Genomic DNA, 17,777 nt, shown 5'->3' on the forward strand with positions numbered 1-17,777 from the left:
GAAACTGTTGTTTTATTCAACAAGCATCTTACTGAATGCCTTCTATGCCTGAACACTGTCCAAAGCTAAGGATACAGGGATGACTTGGTCATGGGCTCTGCTCTCAGGCATTCAGTCTAGTACATTTGATTTTGGTGAAAATTAAACATATTTTATATTTTCATCAAGGTTAGTAAAACTTCTGGTTCTTTCATATCTCTCATTTCATTTGGAAAGCATTTATTTAGAAGTCTTAGTAACGATTTTTATTGCTTTCATATTGGCTAAATATGTTCTACATCTGACTGATTAGTTCTAAGGTGTTTCTGAAATTTCTCATAAAGTTAAAATTGGTTTCTTTAGTAGCATTTCTGGTGCTGGTGACATCAATTTATGGTATGATATAAGTGTGGATATATAATGTGAATATTTCTGCCTACATTTCACTATTTGCTGTTTCTTTGAATTTGTTCTGTGCTGTTGGGTTGACCATGATCTGTTACTCTTCAAATTCAGAATGAAATGTAACGAGATGGTTAGTTTTTAAAGTATATTTTGACTGATGTGTTCTAATAAGGCTCAGTTTAAATGATTGTGTCAGTGGTATGCTTGTTTTCACTAATTTAAAAGCAAATGTAAATGTCTTCAGTGTGGCTTTCTATTCAAACTTTGTGTTTTTACTTAGTTTTCATAACAGCATGTTGAATGTTTAGCAAAAACTGGCATAGCACAAATTACTGAAATTATTCTTTTGCAGCACATTCATTATATTAATTGTTAGACTATATTTAGTTAATATATAAAGGAGGCACTTTACCTCTATAACATAGACTACTGTGTTCTTACTATAATTTTATATCAATGGACAATTGTTACTATTCCAAGACTTATAAGTGAGTTTATAGGGTTGTCAATTTTATGTGCTCCAAAAATTTATATACTACAAATCATCCCACTCAAACCTAGAAGAGTTATTTCCACAGTAGGTATAGTTTTATGATTTTCAGCTCTGTAATGTTTTCTTGTCATCTCAGCTGATGCGTTGAAAGAGTCCTCAATAGGGCTTAATCTATGACTGTGTTAAGAGAAACCTCAGCGGAAGGAGGACTGCTTTTTAAAAGTAGTAATATCTGATGTTTACAGTTCTTACAACAGAATATAAGGGTGTGACAAAAGAGATCTTGAGTTAGTATCTAACTTTGTCCATATAAAGGTACACCTTGCATATGTTTGTGTATGTGTGTGTAGTTGTTTTGAGCTTTTTGGAAATTGTTCTTAGCCTTTGAAAATCTGAGGAAAGGTTTGGATATTTTAACTGGAAAAATGCACGTTCACAAAATTTTAGTGGCATTTTAAGGGTGTCATATATACTTTCTAAAGTATATATGGACTCTAGAACCTCTGTTGATGTAAGAGAAGAGAAGAACACACTTGAATTTGTCTCATTCTTTACTGATGCTCTGATTTGCAATCTTCAGAGTGACAGAAAGAACCTAACAGATGACATGGGAAGCAAAGGGAGAAGTAATGGTTTTAAGAATGAAATGCTGGGTATAATATAAAACTTATTTTGATTTGAATACACTTGAAAAAATATTTTTAGGGAAGTTGGGAAGAAATCACTCATCGTTAACTTGAATAGCTAGATGTTTTGCTAGGACCCTCTCCAGGTGACTCCAGGTCTAATTTTTTGTTAGTAAAATTGTTAATGGCATTAATAAAATGCCTGCCAGGTAGATAATATATGTTGAAATGCTTTATAGGAAGGTGTCATCTTAGAGATGAATCAGTGCAAGAACCAGTTTGTCTGATACATGTATACAAGAACCCAGACCACATTTATTTGCCCTCAGTTATTTTCTCTTCCCTCTTTTCACCTAGTGTTAGGTTAAAGGGTCTGAAAGAGCATTCACAACATCCAGCACCTAACAGCTTTTAGAGAATTAAAAAAAAAAAAAAAAAAAGGATTAAGTAGACCTTCATGGAGTACTGACTCTAAAGACTTCTTTTTTATGTTGATGTGTTATGCTATGGTGTAATACTTATTCTTCCCACATAAAGTAATCACTTTCTAGTAGTTTTATTGCTTTGTAGTTTAATAAGTTTTGTTTTTCTTACTACATTGTAAGCTTTTTGAAGGCAGTTATGATTATCATTCATCTTTGTGTACCGTACAGTAGTGATTCTCTATCTTGAATTATGTATTGACTTTTTTTTTTTAAAGTTAAAGTCTCAGACTTCCCAGGGCTATATCTGTAGCCATCTCCCAAACTTGAGTTCTTAGTCCTTGATTTTATTAGCCTAGCGCAATGGTTCTCAACCAGGGTCAATTTTGACCTGCAGGGAGCATCTGGCAATACCTGGAGACATTTTTGGCTGTCACAACTCAGGTGGGGAATTGCTACTGGTATCTGTTGGATTGAGGCCAAGGATGCTGCTAAACACCCTGCAATTCAAAATGTCAATAATACTGAAGTTGAGAAACCCTGTGTAGCCAAATGTGGTCTTTAATGAAATTCCTGTGAGATTCTAGAAGTCAGTCATACAAGGCTTGTTTGTACTTGCTCATTAGGAAAGGCAGGTTTTTCCTCACAGGTCATAGATATTTCTTCCCTATCCTCACCATGATTGGGTAAGGATGTATTTTCAGGAAGGAGTTACTGTGGGTCAAAGCTACATGCTCTTGCTATTTAACTTGTCTGATCTTTATTCTGCTGTGAAACACGTTGTTTCCATTTCATTGTCACAGTCTTAGTTGAGGTTATCGTAAATTCTTACTTGGATTATTGCAATGACCTTTTTTTAAAAAAATCTTTTTAATTTGAGGTAATTGTAGATGGACATACCATTGTAAGAAATAATGCAGAAAGATTCCATGGACCCTTTGCCCAGTTTCCCGCAAAGGTAACATCTTGCAAAACTAGTAAAATATCACAAACAGGGTATTGACATTAATGTGACCCGCAGATACTTTAGATTCCCCCAGGTTTGCTTGTACTTGTGACTGTGTGCACGCATGTGTGTGTGTGTGTGTGTACTCTATGCAGATTTTCACACGTGTAGCTTTGTGTATCCTATCCTGCACAGTACCTAGCATGATGTTATTATGCACATGGTAAATGCTCAGTTCTTACACACTGTTGAAAGTACATTACCTTATATCCAAATGAATTCACATAGAGTTGGCTATTTAATCCTTCTTGTAGTTTTATGATAAGAATCATTATTTTGTGTGAATCCTGATTTTATTAGGTTCAGATGCTTAAGCTTAGATACATCTATATAATGACTCCCGTAGTAAAAAAAAAATTAGGTATAATGAAACTGTTTGCATAACTGGTAAATAAACTAACAGTATTTCGTATGTTTATTAACAGAAATCTTATATGGTAAAGGCTTTCTCTGGTTCTTGTTTATAATTTTGTTTGCTGCTGTTAGTGTTGACTGAGCACCCACCATGTGCCAAGTTATAGGTACTAAAAAGGAAAAGTGGACAGTTTCTAGAGTATTTTGGAAGTCATACCAACAGGGCTTCTTATGAATTCACTGTGGAGAGTAAGGGAAAATCAAAGCTGATTCATAAATTTATGGTTTAAGCAACTGGGTAGATTTAGATTTACTGAGATAGTGAAGAAGGTTAAGGATGAAAGGTTTCAGACCAGAGAGACTCAAGACATCTGTTTTGTGCTTTTTATATTATGTTTAAAATATCTATGTTGACATCCCAGTGGAAGTATAAAAGTTAGATTATGAATCTGGTATTCAGAGGAAGACTTATCAGGTTATAAAAGGATTGAAAGTTATGAGTTTAGATAAATTCACGTAAGGACAGAGAATAGCTAGAGAAGAAGGGAGGGGCTCAGAAGTGAGTTTGGGTAGACCAGGAAGACTTGTTGGCAGGTGAAACTGATCCCACTACTGGGCATATACCCTGAGAAAACCATAATTCAAAAAGAGTCATGTACCACAACGTTTATTGCAGCTCTATTTTCAATAGCCAGGACATGGAAGCAACCTAAGTATCCATTGACACATGAATGGATAAAGAAGATGTGGCACATATATATGATGGAATATTACTCAGCCATAAAAAGAAATGAAATTGGGTTATTTGTAGTGAGGTGGATGGACTAGTAACTGTCATACAGAGTGAAGTAAGCCAGAAAGAGAAAAACAAATACCGTATGCTAACACATATATATGGAATCTTTAAAAAAAAAAAAGGGGGGGTTATGCAGAACCTAGGGGCAGGATGACAGGAATAAAGATGCAGACATAGAGAATGGACTTGAGGACACGGGGAGGGGGAAGGGTAAGCTGGGATGAAGTGAGAGAGTGGCATGGACTTATATATACTACCAGATGTAAAATAGATAGTGGGAAGCAGCCGCATAGCACAGGGAGATCAGCTCCGTTCTTTGTGACCATCTAGAGGGGTGGGATAGGGAGGATGGGAGGGAGACACAAGAGGGAGGAGATATGGGGATATATATATATATGTATAGCTGATTCACTTTGTTACAAAGCAGAAACTAACACACCATTGTAAAGCAATTATACTCCAATGAAGATGTTAAAAAAAAAGAAAGAAAGAAAGAAAAATGAATCCCTGGTGAGAAAAGAGGAAAAACTGGTTAAGAGTAGTGACATGGGAGCCAAGAGAGCAAGTGTTTAAGGAGGAAGTGATCAAGAAAGAATGTTGCTGAGAGCTCAAGAGGAATGAAAAGTTTCTTTTTGATTTGATAGTGTGGAAGTATCTGATCTTGAAAAGCAGTTCAGTGGAATGGGAGAGAAAGCCAGATGGAAGCAAGGTGAAGAATGAATGGGATGTGAAAAGTAGAGATAGGTGTAGACGACACCTTCAAGAAGTGTTTCTATGAAAGGGAGCAAGATTTGGGTCAGTAGCTAGAGTTCAATATGGGATCAAAAGAGGGTTTTGTTTTCATGTTTGTTTTTAAAGATGAGAGATATTATATTTGTATATTCATAAGAATGACCCAGGAGAGGGACAGGTTGATGCTATGAAAGAAGAGGCGAGGGGATATTGGCTTGTATGAACAGGGGATACTACAGAAGGAAAACATGAATCAGGGTAGAGATACATAGGTGGGTTGGTTGTAGGTATAAATGAAGAAAAGGGAATTCCTATGTGTCTTTTCCAATGAAATGTGAGTTGAGGACATTAGGAAGAGAGAGGGTAGGTAGTACTTGTAGTTACATGAGTTTCTTTAATTGTACAACTTCTCAGAATTTTTTAGCATGCTGTGATATGTTGAGAATCTCTTGAGTGGGACAGAGTATATAGGGCAGGACCAGAGAAAACTCAAATTGGAAGCCATTGGGGAGAAATTTGATTTCCTATTTCTTTCCATTTTGAAAAGAGGATTAAAGTTTATATATCATAGACATAAATTTTTTAATCTGTTTTTGGCTGTGTTGGGTCTTTGTTGCTGCGTGCAGGCTTTCTCTAGTTGTGGCAAGCGGGGACTACTCTTCATTGTGGTGCGTGGGCTTCTCATTGTGGTGGCTCCTCTTGTTGCGGAGCATGGGCTCTAAGCACACGAGCTTCAGTAGCTATGGCACGCAGTCTCAGTAGTTGTAGCTTGTGGGCTCCAGAGCGCAGGCTCAGTAGTTGTGGTGCATGGGCTTAGTTGCTCCACGTCATGTGGGATCTTCCCGGACCAGGGCTTGAACCCATGTCCCCTGCATTGGCAGGTGGATTCTTAACCACTGTGCCACCAGGGAAGTCCCTCATAGACACAATTTTTTAAATCTTGGTTTTTTTCTGGTTACACAAGTGATCTTTATCTTTTCAAAAAGTACTTCCTTTACAAAAGGAAATGTACAATTTACAGTGAAAATTCTGTATAACCTCCTCCCAGTCTTTTCTTTCTCTTTCCTTCTATACCCTGCTCTAAATTTAAGGGTATCGTTGTCAATAGTTTGGTATTTGTTTTTTAATTTTTGCTATAATATTAACATAAATGATTTATTTTGATGGAATGGAATTATACTATTTATCCTGTTCTTAAACTGTAACATATATCAGTATATGTAAATCTGTTAAAATCAACCTTCTTAATTCGTCTTTATTATCATTAATTTTGGTGTACTAGATCTTGACAAGGACTAAAGGAGATCATTTAAAATTTCTTATTCTGTTTCCATAGAGGTACATATTTCTGCTATACTTTGTTTCTGCTACTTGGTGGATTGAATTCTAGATAATTGTAAGTGAGTCTCTTTTGTATAGTTCAAAGCTTTTTGCTTTGAAGACAGCTGCAATGTTAACCTTGCTCTTGTAAAAACAAAAAAAATCATTACTTTCTCCATCATTTTGTTTTCAGTTTTTAGGAGTCTGTTTAAATGGCATGTGGTTAGTCACGTTTAGTTTTTTGTGTTTTTTTAAATGAATTTATTTGTTTATTTGTTTGTTTGTTTTTGGCTGCATTGGATTTTCGATGCTGCGCAAGGGCTTTCTCTAGTTGTGGCAAGTGGGGGCTCCTCTTTGTTGTGGTGTGCAAGCTTCTCATTGCGGTGGCTTCTCTTGTTGCGGAGCACAGGCTCTAGGCGCATGGGCTTCAGTAGTTGTGGCACACGGGCTTACTTGGTCTGTGGCATTTGGGACCTTCCCGGACCAGGGCTCGAACCCGTGTCCCCTGCATTGGCAGGCAGATTCTTAACGACTGTGCCACCAGGGAGGCTCACCTGTTTAGTTTTGTACCAAGTCTGAGAGTCTTTTATAGCTGATCTGATCTTAATCCATTTACATGTACTTTTTAATTTGCTTTTTTCTTGTTATCTATTTTTATTCTTCATCAGCAAAAAAAGAGAGAGAGAGAAATAAAGGAACTAATAGTTATTCTTTTTCAGATTCTTTTCCCTTGTAGATTATTACAAAACATTGAGTATAGTTCCCTGTGCTATACAGTAGGTCCTTGTTGGTTATCTATTTTATATATAGTAGTGTGTATATGTTGATCCCAAGCTCCTAATTTATCCCTCCATGCCCTGTCTCCGCCTGATGATGTTTCATTATGTGTTTAGGATTTCTAGGGCAGTTCGAGAGTGCTATAATTTAAATATTAACTATTACATATTTGAGAACTTAAAAAAAGCTGTAGTTGCTTGTTACACACATTTGGATGACATACTGGCTAAATAAAGAATCTTTGACAAATCTTTTTCCCATGAATATTCACATAGAAGAGTTTTCTGACTTCCCAAGTTTTCGTGAGAACTTTGAGGCTAGCCTGATATTTTCCCTCCTTTGTTGGTCATTGGTTTCTTCTGCCTAGATGCTTTTAAGATTTTTGAAGCTTACTGAGTTCAGCAGCATATGTCTGTAACTTGATGGTTTACTCCTATTTGTGGTGAGATCATTCAATCTACAAATTAAATTCATTATTTCAGAAGAGACCTCGACTATCTTTGCACTTTTCTCTTTCTCACAAGCAGAATTCCAGAGCATTGGAGTATGTTAATGAACAAAGCAGATAAAAATCCGTGCCCTTGTGTGGAGCTTAAATTGTAGCAGGCGTACACCAAAATAATAATGATGATGATGATATATGAGAAAATTTATATAGTGTTGTGGGTAGGAAAAGCAGTGTAAGAGGGATTAGAAGTACTGGGCAGTAGTTAGAGAAAGACAGGCCATAGATCACAATTTTTAATAGTCCATGTAGGCCTTATTGAGAGGGTAAAGGGAACAGCCAATGCAAAAGTCCTAAGTTAGGAGCATGTGTCACATGCTAAAAAAGCAAGTAAGCTGTGTAACTTACTTGCACAAGGAAGTTAGGAAAGGGAGTAAAATGATGGAGAAAGTAGAGGAAAATGAGGTAAGAATATATAGAAGCCGAGTTCAAAGCATGCTAGATTATATATGGCCTTGAAGGCTGTTATTTGTGGGTCACTATCATTCTGGGTGCTTTATTGAGAACGGTATGTAGAGAATGGTGGTAGAAGCAGGGAGGATTGATTGAGCAGTCAATGCAGTAATCTACATATGTGAAATGGTGATAGCTGTATGGACCAGGGAATTAGCAGTGAAGATGGTTAAGATCTCATAGATTTGGAAGTAAGGTGTGAGAAAATAAGAGGGATCAAAAATGACTCCAAGATTTTAGCCTGGCAGCTGAAAGGATGGAATTGCCAGCAACTGAGATGTAAAAGGCTGAAGATGGAGCTCATTTTAAGGAAATCATCAGGAGTTCAGTTTTGCGTGTTAAGAAAGAAATATCTCTTAGACATTCAAGTGAAGAGTCAGAAGGTTTCAAATGAATCTGGAGTTCAGGAGAAAGAGCTGAGCTGGCAGTATTAATTTGGGTTAGCAGCATATGGATGACATTACCAAGAGGGTGATTATAGATATTGAGAAAAAAAGGCAGGGACTGAGGCCTGGGGTATTCACAGTATTACAAGGTTGCCGAGGAGGGACAAGCTAAGGAGACTAATAAGGGGAGAACAAGTGAGATAATAGAGGTCGTCTCCTGAAGTCCACTAAAGAGAGTGACTGCTGAAAAGTTGAGTAAGATGAGAGCTGAGAACTGACTATTGCAAAACAGTCATTTGTGAACTTAATAAGAGCAGATTTAGTGGAGTGATGAGAGTGATAAACTAATATAAGTACATATAAGAGGGAATGGAAGGAGGGGAATTGGAGACAACTAGTATAGATGATTTATATAGAGTTTGTTCTACAAAAGGAAGTAGAATTCTGGAGCAGTAGCTAGCAGAGAGAAGAAGATTAAGACTTCTTTTAAGAATGGGAGCAAAAGTATTTTTTGGCATGTGTCAAAGAAATGATACAGTAGAAAAGAGAACTCTGATGATCTTTTCCACTTTATTCTGATCTTTTCAATCATATTGGGTCTTTTACTAAAGAGGTATTCATTTCTTTAATGGATTTTTTTTCTTCACGTTCTTTACATTTTGCCTCTGGTTGTCTCATTTCTTCTTTAATCTTTTATTTCAAGAATCCCATAATAAATTTAAGAGAATAGAGAAGTCCAAAATTTCTTGTTTCCTGGATTTATTCTTTGAAAGCCTCCTCAACTGTTTTTTGCTACTTAAGTTTTCTACAGTTTGTTGGTTACATATGAAGCAATTGAGGTATTGTTTTTTTCAGTGTTATTGATTGTATCGACAGTATTTATTGAATATTTGAGGATGTTGCTTAGATGCTCTCCTTTGTTGTGTTGCTGATATTGCTGAAGTGGAAGAGCAGATTCTGTAAAGAGCTATTTATATGCCTTTTCCTGGTCCTGTTTACTTATACTAATGATAGTTTTTAATATCCACTGGACACTTAACTGATAACATTGTTTATATTATTTGTGAAATACAATGTTTATTTTACTGGATATGCTTTTGCAGACATGAGATTTGCCTAAGTGGCCAGGAAGAAAAGACCTTGGGTATTTGCATTTAAGCAGAAATTAAGATTTGTATGAATGTAGTAATGAATCAAAAGTTGGATTATCATAAATCAGATCCTGTTTTCCTGCTGGCATAATTATTTATTGGGACCTGCCATTTCTGACTATTGGTTCATCAAAAGCTATAGATATAAATGACCAAATAACCATATGCCTCATCTTTTTCTTGCATTTCAGAGAACCTTGATGGGATTTTATAGCAGTTGTAATCATCTAGCCTTAGTTTAATTTATGAAATAGATTTTAAATTATGTAAGTTAATTTGAATTGGTATAAATTTGTAGCTATAGATTAGCAACTCTTAACTAAGGGTTGTATATTAGAATAATGTATAGTTTTTCAAAATTCACATTTCTAAAGAACTCCCTGAAGTGATTCTTATGCTTAAGAACCATCACTTATAGAAAAAAAGTTATATATGTTTTTATTCATCATAAAAGCTAATATAGGAATGTCTAATTCAAAACTATTTTCCTACATAGAGTTTTCTTTTGCACCACTGTAAATTAGTAGAAAAATTGGTAAAGTCACATAAGCTTTTTACGCTTTTTTTCCCCATATATGTGAACTATAACTTGACTGTCAGGGCAGTTGTATGTTAATAAGTTATCCCTTTATACTTTGCCAGAAATTCCATGCTATAAGCCACTTAGCATTTCATTGCCTCAGATTACTGGTGTAATCTGATCTTGGAGTAACTGCAGAATTAAATAACTTGCCCTTGTAACTTTATGGACTTTGAGGGATGGATATTCCCTGAGCATAAGCCAGAGAAATCTACCCCCAATTTTAGTGAAGTATTCAGAGTTTAGTTTGGTTCCTAAAGGGTAATATGAAAAGAGAATTTCTTAAGAGTTGATTGGAACAGTTAGGACTAGCTAGCTTACTTTTCTTACAACTTTGTTTTTTAGGTGTCATTGCAGATTAAGATCTTTTATTCCTGTTTCATGGCTCTTGCCATAGGTTAGGCATTGCTGTTTTCATTAACTTGCTTAAGTGTAATCTTTTTCACCACTGTATTATCTCTCTAAACAAAAACATCCATCTTTGCCTCAGTTTTCACTTTTGTAATCAAATGGTGCAGCTAATAGTTTGCAGGCTGGAAAGCACCTTAGTGCTCCTGAGAAAGAAGAGGACCCAGTCGCTGTATCCCTACCTCAGCTTTGAAATAACAATCTCTTCATTTCTACTTTCTTGCACATTGTTCTGTTTTGGTGGTGGTGGTAGTGGAAGGATTGTTTAAGGAGTAAGGAAGGATCCACACTACTTGACTTGGTGGGCTAGGTCTTGAGCCATACCAAGTATTCCAATGCTTTGTTGGTAACATTTCAGACAACTAGTTATATTGTATGTAATCTGTACCTACCAGAGTTTATGTAATCTGTATCATCAGAGTGACAATATATGAAGACTTAGAAGTTGGATTTCATGAGATCTGGAAGTTTGATAGGTAGAGCAGCCTGAAATTGAAATGAAGAAAGGACTTGATTGATTATGCAGGGTATCAGTTGCATAACTTGGAACTTGGAAGAACACATTGAAAGATCAGTCCATCCAAAGGAGAGACTCCTCTGGAAATTAAAATGAGGACTGTTGCTTTAAGCATTGAAAGCTCTGCCTGTGTTCCCTCCCCTGCCCCCACACACACTTTTCTGATTAGAAATGGTATGTTTTTATGTGATTTGTAAGTCAGTAACAATACTTACGACAAATATAAATACACCCTACTTAAGGAAGAGTGACTCAGAATCTCCTTAAGGGTTGAATTCCAGGCAGTATTTCCTTAGGTTTTTGAAATGTTCACTCCCTGGTTAAGAACCCATTTTCTCCCAATGCAATATTGAAATTAAACTTTGAAAATTCTTACGTAATTTTGTTTATTATTGTGAAAATGTTTTGTCCATTACTTATAAAAATTATCTTTTTGGGAGTGCTTAATAAAACATTTTTAATAGACTAAATTAACATCTCCTTTCCCACTAGGATGTTATTTTCTTTTATAAAAATTATCTAATATTTAAGAAATAGAGTCAATAGATAGGAAGAAAATGGGGAAATGATGGGGTTAAAACTCATGGAGTTGAATAGCTTCATTGTATAATCAATAATTAAAGCTATGTTATATTCTTACTAATATAGCTATGCACAAAAATCTCACTTGGAACTTCCCCAAAGACCAAATAACAAATGCACCAATCAACAGACCACACTGAAACTGTGAATTGAGCATTCTTACTCCTAGTTTCTCCTTTTCACTTGGCATTGAAAAATGATCTTTTCTAATTTCCCTACCTGTCCAGTTTTCTATTATTTTACAAAGGAAAAAGTTTCTTCTATTCAGCCATTTTTTTTGTCTGTTCACTTTTGTCTCTTTCTCTTGGTCACGTTGCTGCTTCTAGCAGAATTTTTTTAATGAACCCGGTATTGATGGACATTTAGGTTGGATATGGCTTTTAAATATATCTTTTGATACAAAATGTTTATTTACATTGCTTAATACTAATGTTTTTCTGAAAGAAATTAATTTTAATAGTTTTAACTTGAATATGTTTTTTTATAGCAGAAAAAGAAAACTAAGAACTTCAATCCACCAACACGTAGAAATTGGGAAAGTAATTACTTTGGGATGCCCCTCCAGGATCTGGTTACAGCTGAGAAGCCCATACCACTATTTGTTGAAAAATGTGTGGAATTTATTGAAGATACAGGTAGGATAGAAGTATCATTGCAAGAGGTTTGATATAAAATTTCACTTTTGCTACACCAATAGTTTGTCAAATGTTCCTGATTCAAGCTAGAATTTGAAAGAGGTGTATCGTTCTCATTAGGATTGATTATCTTGAGTATTAATTCTAGATGTAACCATCTGATATTTGAAAGCAGTTTTGTCGTTAGCCAGTCATGCTTTTGTTGGACTTCTCTTTATTAAATGGCTAAGTCAAATACTAAAATGTTAAACTTACCTTTTTCTGGAATTTAGAATAACTCAGTTATTAAATTATGCTACTGTTTAATCATAGTTATGATTTAAATCAGTAATTTGAATGTTTGCAACATTTTAAGTCTAATACTATTTTTAACTCATTTTACACACGAATTTTTCTTTTAAAAATTCATAGCAATATTTGTGAATGTGCAAGAGGTAGCTTGTGATGTTACTATTTATTCAGCCCCACTAGTTTAATATGGTTTGTATGGTTTGAGTTGTATTTGTAAGGAGTGTGTAGATATCCTCACTGTTTTAAAAACAAGCCTGCTCTTATGTTTACTTTGTCTGATGAAACTATTCAGAAAGTAGTCAGAGTTGGGTTATAAAGGCAGAATATTATGTTTATGTGCATTTAAAATGAATACAAGTTAACCATGAAACTTCAGTGATTTGAATAGACTCCAAAATGTAATGGTTTGAAAACGTGAGCTAATTTCATTTTAGCTTTATTTATTCTTAATGACCTCTTTTGATAAACAACTATTGTTTAAAGAATAAACAAGCTAGGATGCCCATGTCCTATCTAAAAAATCAAGCTCATTTTTACTTAGGTGTATGTACGCCATACCATTTAATCTTGGCTGTCAGCTAAGTTCTATATGTACATATTAGGTTGTCCGGTGAGAAGTGCTAACTTTCAGTTTTAATAACGATTGGAATATGGGGCAATACCTGTTATCCACTGGTATTAGAGTTGAAATAGCCTATCTTCTCCCTTAAGTTAATAAATTTTAATTTATAGAGCCTGTATTTGTATATGCCTTTAATCATTTGTTTTTTCCTTCAACAGAAGTATTAGGCAAATTTCTTTATGTATTTCTGTCCATCTTTAGCATAGTAGAAATGCAGAAGTTCTTATAATATTAGCTATCTGCTTTGAGGTAAAAGAAATCTCATTTTCTCTAGTAATATAATTAGGCCTTGTGGATATGACTGAGCAATTCAAAAAGACTTTTCTTTAGTGATTAGAAAATAATAAAGTAATAATGGATTGCATTTTGTACATTTATTTTTATAATTAAAAAGTCCCACTTCTTGAATATTTTCATGGTAGTTGAGTGATTTGGCTTGAGGAAAATAAATTCCAAGTGTAAGATAAAATGAAAATTCTAGTTCAATTCTTAGCAACATTTGAATTAGTTCAGTCAACTGGCAGGTAATTTATATATTTAAGTGCTTTGTTAGAAGTATACTTAGTTAGGTACCATGAAACCATAAGAATACTTATATAAAGATTAAAGCTAGTTCTTTTGTTGATGTAGTAGTATGTATTATTTTGTTACTGATTAATGCTAATCCATTTTAGCAGAAATTCTCAGTTGTTTAAGAATTGAATATCAGATTCTCATTATGGACTGGAGCAGCCATCTCCATATTTAAGGTTTAACTTGTAACATAAATATAATCAACACCCTTGTTTAGAGGACTAACCTTTTAAACAACCCTGAAGAAAATATGGTGGAAGTTTTTAAAATCAGCTTTACTGTCATAACTTACATGCAATAAAATTTACCAATTTTAATTATACAGTATGAGTTTTAATAACTCTATAGTCATATAAGCACCACCACAATCAAGATTTAGAACATTTTTATCACCTCAGAAAGCATCTAGTCTTTTGTCAGGTATGATGTTAGCTCTTAGTTTTTTGTAGATATTCTTTATCAGGTTGAAAAGTATCCTTCTATTTTTTTAAAGAAAGCACTGGCTCTTTTATTTTTTTTATTTTTTAAGATTTTTATTTCTTTATTTTATTTTTTTTTAAGTCTGTCGGGTCTTAGTTGCAGCACGTGGGGTCTTCGTTGAGGCACGCGGGATCTTTCTCGTTGCGGTGCTCGGGCTCTTCGTTGTGGTGCTTGGGCTTCTCTCTAGTTGTGGCGTGTAGGTTTTCTCTTCTCTAGTTGTGGCCTGCGGGTTCCAGAGCTCCAGGACTCTTTAGTTTGCAGCACGCTGGCTCTAGTTGAGGCACATGAGCTCAGTAGTTGTGGCATGTGGGCTTTAGTTGCCCTGCAGCATGTGGGATCTTAGTTCCCTGACCAGGGATTGAACCCACGTTCCCTGCATCGGAAGGTGGATTCTTTACCACTGGACCACCAGGAAAGTCCCAATCCTTCTATTCTTAGTTTGCTGCATTTTTATCCAAAATGGATGTTGATTTTGTCATGTGGCTTTTCTGCTTCTGTTGATATGATCCTAGAGTTCTTATTAAAGTCTGTTTATGTGGTGAATTATATTAATTGATTTTTTTTTTGAGGTTTTTTTTTTGTTTTTTTGGCTGTGGGATCTTCATTGGGTCTTCGTTGCTGTTTAACGGGCTTCTCATTGTCATGGCTTCTCTTATTGCGGAGCACAGGCTCTAGGCACTCAGGCTTCAGTAGTTGTGACTCATGGGCTCTAGAGCACAGGCTCAGTAGTTGTGATGCATGGGCTTAGTTGATCTGTGGCATGTGGGATCTTCCTGGGCCAGGGCATGAACCCGTGTCCCCTGTATTGGCAGGTAGAATCTTAAGCACTGTGCCACCAGGGAAACCCCATTAATTGATTTTTAAATGTTGATTTTTAAACTAACCTTGCGTTCCTGGGTTAGTCATACACCATTTGGTCATAATGTTTTATCGCTGGATCCAGTTTGCTAAAATGTTAAGGGTTTCTGTATTCTAAGAAATATTGGTCTATAGTTTTCTTTTCTTGCAGTGTCTTTGTCTGGTTTTGCTATCAGGGTAAACCTGGCATCATAGACTGAGTCTATTTTCTGGAAAAGTTTGTATAGAATGGTAATATTTCTTTATTAAATTTCTGTAGAATTCACCCGGGAAACTATTTGGACCTGGAATCTTGTTTGTGAGGAGGCTTTTAACTATACATTAAATTCCTTTAATAGATACAGGGCTGTACAGATTTTCAGTTTCTTCAGTAAGCATTGATTGTGTCTTTCAAGGAGTTTGTCCATTTCATTCAAGTTGGCAGAGGTGGTTTATAAAATTTCTTATCATACTTTTAATGTCTGTAGCATCTGTCTTCTCTTTTGTTTTTGGCATTACTGATTTCTTTTTTTTGTCCTCTTGAGAGAGGTTTATCAATTTTCTTGATCTTTCAAAGAACCAACTTCTGGTTTTATTGATTTTCCTCTCTTGTCCATTTCTAAATTCATTGAATTCTACTTTTTTTTCTGTTTTCCTTCTTTCTGCTTTCATTTTGTTTCTTTATAGTTTCTTAAAATGGAAGCTAGCTAATGATTTTGACCAGTCTTCTACTATAATGTTAAATGTTTAAAAATTTCCTATAAACATTATTTTAGCTGTGTGCCACTGATCTTGATATGTTGTTTCCATTTTCATTCAGTTCAAAATACTTTGTAATTTCTCTTTTGACTTTTTAATTTAACTCATTGATTATTAAGAGTGTTTTATTTCTAAATGTTTTCCAGATATCTTTGTTATTCATTTCTAGTTTAATTCTATTGTAGTTGGAAAACAGTTTGATTTCAGTGTAAGTTTATTGAGACTTGTTATTTATAGCCCAGAATGTGGTCTGTTTTGAAGAATGTTCCATGGAGCCTTCAACAGAATGTTTTTTAAGCTGTTGGGTGAAGGGTTCTATAAATGTCAGGTCAAGTTCTTGAGAGTATTCGTCAAGTCTTGTCTATCCTTACTGATTTTCTTGTTGACTTGTTTTTTTTAATCGAGTACTATTGAAATCTGAAATCATGATTGAGATTTGTCTGTTTCTCCTTTCAGTTGTGTTAGTTTTTGCTTCATGTGTTTTGAAATTCTTTTAGTTGCACATACATTTAGGATTATGTCTTTTTTTATGAACTGACCTATTATCGTTATGAAGCATTCTCCTTGTTCTGAAGCCTTATTTGTCTAAAATTAACATAGCCAATGGTATTTTCTTTTGAGTAGTGTCTATGTGGTATATCTTTTTTCATCCTTTCATTTGTATCTTTATATTTAACATAGTTTCTTATGGATAGCATATCTGAATCTGACAGTCCATTTCTTTTAAGCAGAGCATTTATTTGATCATTGGCTTTTCATGTAATAATCAGTATGACTGGTTTTAAATCTGCCATCTTGTTTTTATTTTTCTTTTTGTCTCATGTGAACATTATTCCTTTTCTTTTCCTGCCTTCTTTTGGATTAACTGAATATTTTTTATTCTATCTTAACTCCAATGCCAGGGTTATTAGTTATATTTATCTGTTAGGATTTTTTAGTGGTGCTCTAGAATTTGAAATAATAAAAAGTTCAGAAAGTTAAAAAGGCATCAGTTATCACTTTTATACCATCCTAGTGACTTTGGTTTTTAAATGAATGGACAACGATGTACAGTTTTTACTATGTGGCCACTGGTTTAAAAGATGCTGACTTTATTTTTTCATTCATTTTTGCGGGAAAAGGGGACTTGTACATAAGGTCAGTCCTGCTCCCTCAGAATCATGTTAAATGTGGCTAATGGTGTGGTACAGAACTGTAGTTAGTTGTGCATTTGTGATTTTTATCACTGTTTGTTTAATCACAGTTCATCTTCAGGCAACATTACACCACCATGATATGTAGCTTAAGAACCTTGGAACAGTGCATTTAACCCTCCTATCCCTTGTTCTTTTGTTGTACATTTTAATTTTCCAATATGTTTTAAACATCACAATATATGTTCATAATTTTTGCTTTAAACAGATAATTATCCTTATTTTTGAAAGATATCACACTCTACAATTCACCCATTTAAATTGTACAATCCAGTGGTATATTTGTATATTCACAGAGTTGTGCAGCCATCGGCACTTTCAATTTTAGAGCATTTTCATCACTCCCAAAATAAACCCCACCCATTAAGCAGTCACTCCCTCTTCTCCACACCCACCCCCCTTAACTTTCTGTCTCTATAGATTTACCTGTTCTGGTCTTTTAGGACTGGCTTCTTTGATTTAACATAGCGTTTTATAACATCAGTGTTAGCATCTATCAGTACTTCATTCATTTTTATTGTTGAATAATTTTCCATTGATGAACATTTGTGTTGTTTGCCACTTTTTTACTATTGTGAATATTGCTGCTGTGAACCCTCCTGTAAAAGTTTTGTGTGGACACGTTTTTCACTTCTTTTGAGTATATATACCTAAGAGTGGAATTTCTAGATCATATGGTAGCTCTGTGTTTAACCGTTTGAGGAATTTACCAGACTGTCTTCCAAAGTGGCTGCACCATTTTACATTCCCACCAGCAATATGCAAGAGTTCCAGTTTCTCCACATCTTTGCTAACACTTATTTTCTGATTTTTTGATTATAGCCATCCTACTGGGTATGAAATGCTATCTCATATGGTTTTGATTTGCATTTCCCTGATGATAAATGATGTTGAA

General features: G+C 34.9%; 1 protein-coding gene across 3 annotated transcripts in view; it reads left to right on the forward strand.

Annotated features, from left to right (window-relative positions):
* The window catches only part of ARHGAP5 (Rho GTPase activating protein 5), an 81,369-nt gene that overhangs the window by 27,088 nt on the left and 36,504 nt on the right, over positions 1 to 17,777 (forward strand). For 2 of the 3 annotated variants that reach the window (XR_007475937.1, XM_033409943.2), the window contains exon 3: positions 11,980 to 12,127. Coding sequence is in view for 2 of the 3 variants with exons in the window: in XM_033409943.2 (XP_033265834.1) it covers positions 11,980 to 12,127 (148 nt within the window). In the remaining variant the exon portion in view is untranslated. The remainder of the gene's footprint in view (positions 1 to 11,979; positions 12,128 to 17,777) is intronic. The other variant, XM_033409944.2, reaches the window with a different exon arrangement.

Source organism: Orcinus orca, chromosome 2, assembly GCF_937001465.1.
Source record: "Orcinus orca chromosome 2, mOrcOrc1.1, whole genome shotgun sequence".
Lineage (NCBI taxonomy): Eukaryota > Metazoa > Chordata > Mammalia > Artiodactyla > Delphinidae > Orcinus > Orcinus orca.